The sequence below is a fragment of the Gobio gobio genome (assembly GCF_949357685.1).
Source record: "Gobio gobio genome assembly, chromosome: 13".
In the NCBI taxonomy this organism is placed as follows: Eukaryota; Metazoa; Chordata; class Actinopteri; order Cypriniformes; family Gobionidae; genus Gobio; species Gobio gobio.
The window spans coordinates 12,105,086-12,115,516 of record NC_137106.1 but is presented as its reverse complement, the minus strand read 5'-3'; the positions used below and the strand labels follow the sequence as shown (position 1 = coordinate 12,115,516).

Sequence of the window (10,431 nt, the reverse complement as noted above, 5' to 3'; positions counted from 1 at the left end):
AACCATTGATTTTAAGAGTGAAGAGTAACTAGGAAATAGATCATGTGAATCATTTACATGTTGCTCTGAAAAAACATATTTAGGGTAAATTAGTTCACAAGGAATACAAGTAAGATACGCATTATTGGTCTTGCTAAGGCTTCTTCAATGTTTGTTTTCTGGGAATGCTAAAAACTCAGATTGGCATTTTCAAGAACAACATGCTCTCCACTTTTTTAGCTAGTCAAAATAAAACGCACATTAAATGATATAGGCTACACAGCCGTTATGTCACCAGTTCTCCACCAGAGGTCATTAGTGCGTTTCATTCCCTTCGTCGCCTGTAATCATTCATTTTCATTCAAATCTTCCTGATAATGTTGTAACAACTCAAACTAAGGATCAATAAGCACAAAATGTAGCCTATAAGAATATCAATACTTTTTTATTATTATACTATCATAGTTAGTATAATACTAACATAGGCTACTCTGTCATGCGTCTCAGCTCAATAGCTTTTGAGGGCTCGTGAATCAATAGCCTATAGCCTACCGTGGTGTAGGCTACACGAATTCGGGCACTAGTAAGGACAGTAAGGACCCTGGTTGGCTGCAACCTGGGACACTGATGACTGTATGTCCAGTGTCATGATAAATCGGTTCCACCCAGTTAACGATTGTACATACGAACGATATGTAAAATATTATAGATATAGCCTATAGGGGAGAGCAGGGGAAAAAGTAGCCTACCATTTTTTCAGAAAAACGTAATTTTAAAAGAAAATGTTTTAGACAGAGATATATCCCTTACGGAAGGAAAATATATTTACCAATATATTACTTGAAATATATTATAATATATTGTTAATATATTGATGGTACATATATACAATATATGTAATATATTGCAGTATATTGCAAAATATAGGCCTACAAATGATTGCCGCTTTCAATATATTGCAATATATTGGAAAATATAAATATTAAATCCCATATATGGGAATATATCGCAAAATGTAGCCTATTACATGATATTTTCCAATATACTGCAATATATTTTTGTTTCGTAAGGGTATTTTTGCTGTGGTCCATCAAAGGTGGTATTTTGTACAAATGTAGAACGACAATAATTCCACTTTGAACATAAGTTATAAGTTACTTTTGACCACGTCATTTGGGACTAAAGTAACACACGGGTGGGTCAAAAGTAACACAAAAATACAAGCTAGATTTTTTTGTGTTACTCTTGTTTTTATGAAAAATACCCAACTCACGCATTTGGCGCGAGACACGCTTTCAGACTCTCTCAGCTCTCACTCTGCCTAAGTAATTCTCACGCCAAATTGGCAACCCAGCTTTTCATATGAAACAAAGTCTAAGCTTTCCATTTTTTAAATTCAAACAATAAATACCGTTTTGCCGCACTTAATGTCAATAATGTGGCATAACTTCCGGGCGCGCGCGCGGTCACGTTGTCCATGGAGCTCTCAGTGGTTCCAAACAAACCAGCGCTGTCATTTGAATGACTTAAACGGGATATACAGAAGCAGCAATTTTTGGTAAACAGTACAGCATAGTGTGCATTGATTATTACATCAACAGTATCATTTTATTATGGAGAGTGGAGGCAACATTGTTAACATTAATGTTAATATTTTCTCAAATATCATGTCCCAAACACAAAAGCCCTATTTATGTTAAAATATAAGAATGTCAACACAATAAAAAAATACTTACAAAGTTACATTTAATGGAAATTTGTATACTCAGGAGATTCATTGCTCACTCTTTTAAATAATTTCTTTAGTATTATTTTAAAATCACTCACTATACTTGGAAACACATGTGATTTAACCTGTCCTCAGCATGAGGTCACAATGTAAAACTGAGATCTTTAAGATATGAAACAATACAACAAGTAAATAGTGAATTATATTTTCCGTGAAAAAAAATATCTTTAAAAGTTGTCCTCACTTTGCGTCAACTTCGTCAGGATTTTTTATAATTCTGAATTGTCATGGGCAGCTTTAACTCTGAGGAGAACTTACTATTTCCTGCTTATTGTGGATCTTACAGTAGGACCACCTGGAAGTTATATATTTTATATATATATATATATATATTTTGAACAAACAATATTGTTAATAAGTTTTTTTTTTTTTGCATATGGGGAATTCTTCTAATGCTGTTTCATGATTCTATTTACATATACTGTACTCAGCTCAACTCCGTCAGTATTTTACACCGTAAGGTGAAGGTTTTTGTTAATTTTAAAAGAAATGTCTTATGCTTTTTTCAATTTATTGTGTAAAAATGTTAAAACATCAATGGAACTACATGACGATATGTCTTAATTATAGAATATTGGTGATATATGTTTAATTATAAAAGAAGGGAGGATAATTAAGAAATTTAAAAACTGAGTTGTTCATAATAGTGTGAAAACAAACAAAAAATAAACAGAGAATGTGGGTGTAATATTGGTTTTCAGTAAAGGATCTAAATCATAAAATATTATGATTTAGATCCTTTACTGAAAACCAATATTACATAACTGAAGATTTTACTTTGTTTTGGATGGATCTGGTTTTGCCATGTAAATAGCGAATCTGCCATGGTGCAAGTGCAACTGGCTTTTAAGGGGAATGGGAGATGAGACTCTGATTGGTTTATTGCACGTTATGCCCAAAACACACCCATGACTCATTAAGAGACCTTTTTACACCATGCGCCTGACCATTGTTAAAATAGGACCTGAAGTCTTGCATTAGAGAAATTCAACAATACATTTTGAATTGAATATTTATGCTCAGCGGTATTTGCTACTCCCTGTAATGTTAGTCTTTTGCACCAGCAGGAGCAGGTCGATGCAAAATTGTATGCAAATGTGTTATAAGGGTGTACATAAAATAAATAAACAGATAAATAAATAATAATAAAAAAACAACAGAGATCCCTGATAAGATAATACCCAAAAAAGGAAGGAAACTGTCTGTTTACAAAACTAGTCAGCGCTCATGGGACGACCAGCAGATGTTTCTTTGTCTCTGAAGAGAGAAATTCTCTCAAAGGGAGAGAGACTTGGGGAGAGACAATGGGTTGATCTTTGTACTGAAATGGAATATTTATAATCTTCCATAGAGTTAATTATGATTATGAGTATGGGCTTCATTGACATGACCCACTAAAAGTATCCAGTTTGTCCATCCTTCTTAATATATGTTTTGTAGGCCTGTTATAAATATGTCCTTTCAATTTTGGATGAAAATGGTTCCTTTATCAATGCAGTGGAAACTTTTTACTTATGAAACTATAAAACAACTATAGAACAACTCAAGCCTGTAGAATTCTAAATAGTAGGAAGGAGCACAATTCCCAATGACTAAGATAAAATAAGCAACTTCACCCGCATCGACATTGGGTCTAAAGGGCCCGCCGGAAGGGTGTCTTAGGCCATTTCCTGCCATTCAAATAGAGATTCAACACAAACACAGGATGTGATGCATGGCTAGATTTATCAGCAACAGGCAGGCAACAGACACAATGGCAAGACTTGTTGTATGTTTGTTTCCGTGTAAAATATAGAAAAGATCATAACTAACCTTTGTGGCTGATTATGCAGCATGTATTTAATGTCATATCCGTGGTTGTCAGACTCACAGCGCTTTATGATAGCAACTATTTGAATGAAAATGTTTAGTTACACACATGTATGTGTTCTCTATTGCAGTGGTTTTGTATGTGTCACGATCACCAGTGAGAGTGCCCTGTGGTCACCACCAGAGGGCACTCCATCACAAACTACATTTCCCATAACTCACTGCTCCTCATCATCCCTGATTACATGCACCTGTGTCTCATTACCCTGTTTACCTCACCCTATATAAACCTGGTTATCTCAGCCATTCATTGCAAAGTCTTGTTTAGTTCACACTGCAATTCTGAGCGGTTTCCCTGGTTTCATGGCTGTCGGTTTTTGGATTTCTTGCCTGTTCTGTGGATTACCCGTTTGCCTGTCTCTCCTGTCTTGTTTGCCTGATTGGACCGATTACCTGTTATGACCTCTTGCCGGTTTGTTGACAACGAGTGTGGATTACCCTTTAAAATAAAGCTGCATTGGATCTTCAACCTTCTGTCTCACAGCAGTTCCGTTACAGTATGTTGGTTTCAAACACCTAGATCATTGTTGATATTACTTTACTTTTTTGGTGTTTCATGAATAGTTTTGTTTCGTATTTGCTTTTACTGATGAATAATCTTTAAAAGGCTGTTCATAACTGTCAGCACAAAATGTCAGTGTTTGTGCAATGAACTAGGGGAGAGCGGGGCACAACCTAACGCTTTTTGACTTTCTCAGTTTGTGTAAATCCACTTGGGGTTCAGAGTATTTATTTTTTCCCACATTAATTGCACACTTGTCTAGTACAATTATGTGGTTTTGTTTCATTAATACAGTGTATACTTTTTTTCTTGATTTACCCCGAAAGAATGGAAGTGAAATGTGACAACGTGCCCCGTAGGTGGGGTACATTGTAACATGTGGTGGGGCACAATGTAACATGACCAAATAACAGCTTAAAATATTACCAGATATAATCAAAAAAATATACAAGACAAACTAAAATATTTTGTCAACAAAATACAATTATTAACTTTTTAAAATAAAATAATGGCATTTTTTTAATCATTAAATTTGACAAACACATCGCTAAACACAGCTATACAGCATAGTTCAAAACATAATAATTAATCATTTCTGAACATTAACTCTCAGACATTATTCACCCTTTTCTCATGGTTTCTCAAAATAATTCATAAAAGTATTGAATATAATGGCATATTTCTAATAGGGGCTCATTGTAAGGCAGTGTTACAACGCACCCCATCTGCGCAACTGGGATTTAAACCCGGCTCGTGTCTTCTGCTGGTTAGATCAGCATTAAAGAACCATCTCAACTGTTAAATAACAGATATAAGATTAAAATATTATCGGATTTGTCTTATTTTAAAGAAACACAAAAAACAGAGATGAAAACTAAACTTAAAGGGTTAGTTCGCCCAAAAATGAAAATTCTGTCATTAATTACTTACCCTCATGTCGTTCGACACCCGTCAGACCTCCGTTCATCTTCGGAACAGAAATGAAGATATTTTAGTTGAAATCTGATGGCTCTGAAAGGCCTCCATTGGCACAATGGCACGGTTCACTCTCAAGACCCTTAAAAGGTACTAAAGACGTCGTTACAAAGTCCATCTCACTACAGTGGTTCTAAAATAACTTTATGAATCGGCGAGAATAGTTTTTGTGCGCAAAAAAAACCCTAAATAAAGACTTATATAGTGATGACGATTTCAAAACACGGCCTCATGAAGCTTCGAAGCGTTATGAATCAGTGAGTCGAATGAGGAGTTTGGATCGCCAAATTTCAGCAGTTTGGCGGTTTGACACACGATCCGAATCATGATTCGACTCACTGATTCATAACGCTTCGAAGCTTCATGATGCCGTGTTTTGAAATCGTCATCACTATGTAAGTCGTTATTTAGGGTTTTTTTGCGCACAAAAACTATTCTCGCCGATTCATAGTTATTTTAGAACCACTGTAGTGAGATGGACTTTGTAACGACGTCTTTAGTACCTTTTAAGGGTCTTGAGAGTAACCGTCCCATTGTGCCAATGGAGGCCTTTCAGAGCCATCAGATTTCAACTAAAATATCTTCATTTGTGTTCCGAAGATGAACGGAGGTCTTACAGGTGTCGAACGACATGAGGGTAAGTAATTAATGACAGAATTTTCATTTTTGGGTGAACTAACCCTCTAAGTAAGTCATTTGCTATGGTTAAAAACATGTTCAGTATATCTTCCAGAGATTAAAAAAAAAAAAAAAAAAAAAATTCTCTAAATAATGTTGATATGGCAACTAGTAGGCCTAAATACACTGAGTTTCATCATTCTGGCATGTGTGGAAAGGGTTAAAACATGCGTGTTACAACTCCCCGCGTTATTAGGTTGTGCCCCCCGCGCTACCCTATGTCTTTTTCCGGAACATTAATTGTGGAAATATTTAAAAAAAAAAAAGAAAAAGAGTGACAACTAGCCCTATCTTTCCTGCTATTTACGCATTTCAATTAAAAGTAAAAATCCATCAAATTGAATTGAATAATCCTTACATATTCATAATATGAATAAAGAATTTACAATTAGTGGAAAAAAAACCATCTGAATAAAACATGTTGTATAAATCTTAAACTTAAATTGAAAAAATTGAAAAGTATTCAATTCAAAGATGGAAATTTACTTTCAATTGAAATGAATAAATCTTGAAAAAAAAGGCTTTGAGCGTGGAAGTTTCTTTAGTCTCTGCATAGTGCAAACTATCATCAGATCAGTCAAGTAACTCATTAAAATATATGCTATAGAATTATGTTGGGGCAGATAATGATAACATAATACACAACTTGTTCTCTCTTTTTGATAACATTCATGTTAATTATGATTAATGAAAAGATAATGTTCCATCGACTAGTTTTGTCGGATTCAATCACAGTTGTCTGATTATTATTGTCTAATAATGCTATATCAGCACAAGAAAATTAAGATTTGTTTGATTAAGCTTGACAAACCATAGACTTTGGGCACTTATTAGCTGACTCCTGATAAACTAAATTATGCATCTATAGGCTAGGTTAAATCTCTCCTTGTGAATGTGATTCACAGCAAAGTGAAACTTGGATATAGTCTAAACTCAAATAGAACTGTTGTCACGTTGTTGAACTGCCATAGGCTGATACATCTGGGGAAGTAGTCAAAACAATAAGCAGCCTGGTCAGTTGTTTTTTGTTGGCGTCAGGAACTCGCCCTGAGAAGACACAAATGAAGCCTGCTGCTCAAAATGATTTCCTTTGCAGGTTATTCACTAAACAGGATGCATTAGTTCGAGTCGTGGAATGCCTATGAAGAATTCTTTCCTCATTCTCTGGGATTAACGGAATATTTTCTCCTCAAAGCGAGCAGTATTTGAACATTAATGATAGTGGCGGGATGATGCGGGCACTGATTCTGCTGTTGTCCTTTTTTGTCGCTGACGGAACTGTCCAGGTGATCACAACGTGCACGGCCGAGGCTTGCCTTACATTGCATTTGGAGGAGAAACGTTTTGAAAAAGCTTCAGAAAACTGTGTCAATAATGGAGGCAACCTGGTTACTATGAGAGACGAAAATGAATTTCAGAGCGTTAAATCGGCTCTTCTAGCAGCAGAAGACAGCATCCTTAACTCGAAACTTTGGATCGGACTTGAGTTGCTGAAAAAAAACTGCACCGACTTCAATGAGGAGTTGCACGGCTTCAGATGGACGTCAGATCCAAAGGAGTCCAAATTTTCCAAATGGAAAAAGAAACCGCTGAGCACGTGCACCGAAAAAAGGTGCGTGTCGACTTCGCTGGCTGATGGTCTCAAGTGGACAGATGGCTCGTGTAGAGACAGAGCGTTTTATATGTGTAAATTTCTTTCCAAAGGCATGTGCAAACCCATAGTGATGGAAGAACCAGGTGTTGTCAAATACAACCTTCCGTTTTTACAAAAGCCGCAAACTCAAAATGAAAAGTTGGCTATGTTACCACACGGGACATGGGCTGAAATACTGTGCGACGGGTCGGAGGACGCAGAATTTTCTTTTCCAGTTTGTGACAACAAAGACGGTATTTTTGGCTGGACGAATTCAAAGCGTTTTTGCGCACGAGATAAAAGAAGTTGCGAACGTAAAAACGGAGGCTGTGATCACCTTTGCTCAGAGACTGCTGGAGAAGTTCTTTGTGGGTGTCGGGACGGTTATTATCTGAAGGATGATCGGGTTAGTTGTGCTCTCAGAAACAACTGCGAAAATTCACCTTGCGAATTTGAGTGTGTACCGACAGCTACTGGGTTTTCATGCGCATGCGCGGAGGGATTTCAGTTGGCTGAAGACTACATCAAATGCGCTGATATCGATGAATGTCATCAACCTGTCTGCGGTGAGCACATGTGTGTCAACACGCCGGGAAGCTATTTGTGTGAGTGTAACCCAGGTTTCAGGCTTGTTGCTGGCAAATGTGAAGACGTGGACGAATGCACTGAATTCAGATGTCACCAGGGCTGTCTCAATTCGCATGGTTCATTCTCTTGTTACTGCCGCACAGGTTACATTTCAACATCAGACGATAAAGGGACGTGTATAGATGTAAATGAATGTCTTGGTAAACCATGTGAAGACATCTGCCTCAATACTGTAGGTAGTTTCAAATGTTCCTGCAGGGAAAACTTCATGTTGGCTAAAAATGGCATCAGCTGTGTCCCGGGTCCCACTGATAAACCACAAACCACTCCATCTCCAGATCACAGAGAAGCGTTTGTCACTAAATTGAGTCAGTCACCTGTCAGTTTTGAATCGACAACAATCAACCCCCCTCCTCTTAACAGGACAAACACTAAAGTGGACTCCACTAAACGCCAAGAACGTTTCCTCGGTAGTTCTTGGATGTTGGTGTGCGTCTTAGCTTCAGTTATTCCATTGGTTGCGCTCGTGCTCATTTCAGGCGTTGTTATCTACCGACGGAAACGTTCAAGAAAAGCAACTATGAAAAATGCCACCGCTGACAACTACTGCTGGGTTTCATCTGGATTGGACAAAGAACGAAAACAAACAAACATTCAACTGAATAATTAAATGTACAGTAGCAATTCCAAGGGCGGATGCTTATTATCTGCCAGCAGCATCATATTTAAAGAGATAGTTCACCCTAAAATTAAAATTCTGTCATCATTCACTCATAACTCATAAGAGTTTCTTTCCACTGCTGTACACAAAATAAAATATTTTGAAGAATGTCGGTTACCAGTCACTGGCACCCAGTGACTTCCATAGTATTTTTTCCCTACTATGGAAGTCAATGGTTGTCGAGAAATGGGTGAAGGAACAACTTGAGGGTGAGTATCCCTTTAACTATCTCTTTAACAGAGGAGACGTTATCTAGAAAGTTTTGACACAAATACCTGTTGTCTAATGTTTGTTTCAAACACCAGTTCAAAACTTTTAGAAATCATTTTTGTGAATTATGTCCTTCATACTGGAATTCCAGAATTGTCATATTTTCCCCTCAAGATGTTGGATTAAAAAGTGAGCATAATAAAAACACACAGAATACCTTAAGGTGAGGGTCAATGAAGGTATACTTTAACAATTGTTGAACTCTTTTTCTGTCAGGGGAAAGTTGTATATGTTTATATATGTTGTGACGTTTTGTTTAACCATTTGCCGTATTAAATAATGAATTTCTGTCTTTTACATGTTTTCTGTTTTATTAACTGTTTTGTTTGATGAAGAGCCTATAATAGAATATTTAATTGCACAGGACACATTGTGACACAGATTGAACATGTCACAAAAGAGCAACGTATTTTCAGTTAAAGGGTTAGTTCACCCAAAAATGAAAATTCTGTCATTAATTACTTACCCTCATGTCGTTCGACACCTGTAAGACCTCCGTTCATCTTCGGAACACAAATTAAGATATTTTAGTTGAAATCTGATGGCTGAAAGGCCTCCATTGGCTCAATGGCACGGTTCACTCTCAAGACCCTTAAAAGGTACTAAAGACGTCGTTACAAAGTCCATCTCACTACAGTAGTTCTAAAATAACTTTATGAATCGGCGAGAATAGTTTTTTTGCGCAAAAAAACCTAAATAACGACTTACATAGTGATGACGATTTCAAAACACGGCCTCATGAAGCTTCGAAGCGTTATGAATCAGTGAGTCGAATGAGGAGTTTGAATCGCCAAATTTCAGCAGTTTGGCGGTTTGACACGCGATCCGATTCATGATTCGACTCACTGATTCATAACGCTTCGAAGCTTCATGAGGCCGTGTTTTGAAATCGTCATCACTATGTAAGTCGTTATTTAGGGGTTTTTTGCGCACAAAAACTATTCTCGCCGATTCATTAAGTTATTTTAGAACCACTGTAGTGAGATGGACTTTGTAACGACGTCTTTAGTACCTTTTAAGGGTCTTGAGAGTGAACCGTGCATTGTGCCAATGGAGGCCTTTCAGAGCCATCAGATTTCAACTAAAATATCTTCATTTGTGTTCCGAAGATGAACGGAGGTCTGACGGGTGTCGAACGAAATGAGGGTATAATAAATGACAGAATTTTCATTTTTGGGTGAACTAACCCTCTAATTAACTTTATTTCTTTCTGGCAATGGAATGACAATGGTTTTGTAGATGGTATGTACATAGAGAAATCAACTTTCAAAAAATAAACCCAAGCCTTAGACTTGTTTACAAAAATCAAACGTAAATATATCATTCATGTGATTACTTTGTTGATGTTGTTGTTTTTATGTACACAATGTCTCGATATTGTTGTAAAAAATGCCTAGTAGAACAAATAAAGCTTCATCTGTTTTCAG

General features: G+C 36.8%; 1 protein-coding gene across 1 annotated transcript; it reads left to right on the top strand.

Moving 5' to 3' along the window:
- The first annotated feature begins 6,824 nt into the window (after nucleotides 1-6,824).
- cd93 (CD93 molecule) lies at nucleotides 6,825-10,431 on the top strand. The gene has a single exon (XM_079832840.1). The coding sequence runs from the start codon at nucleotides 7,022-7,024 to the stop codon at nucleotides 8,681-8,683; it is 1,662 nt and encodes a 553-aa protein (XP_079688966.1). The 5' UTR covers nucleotides 6,825-7,021; the 3' UTR covers nucleotides 8,684-10,431.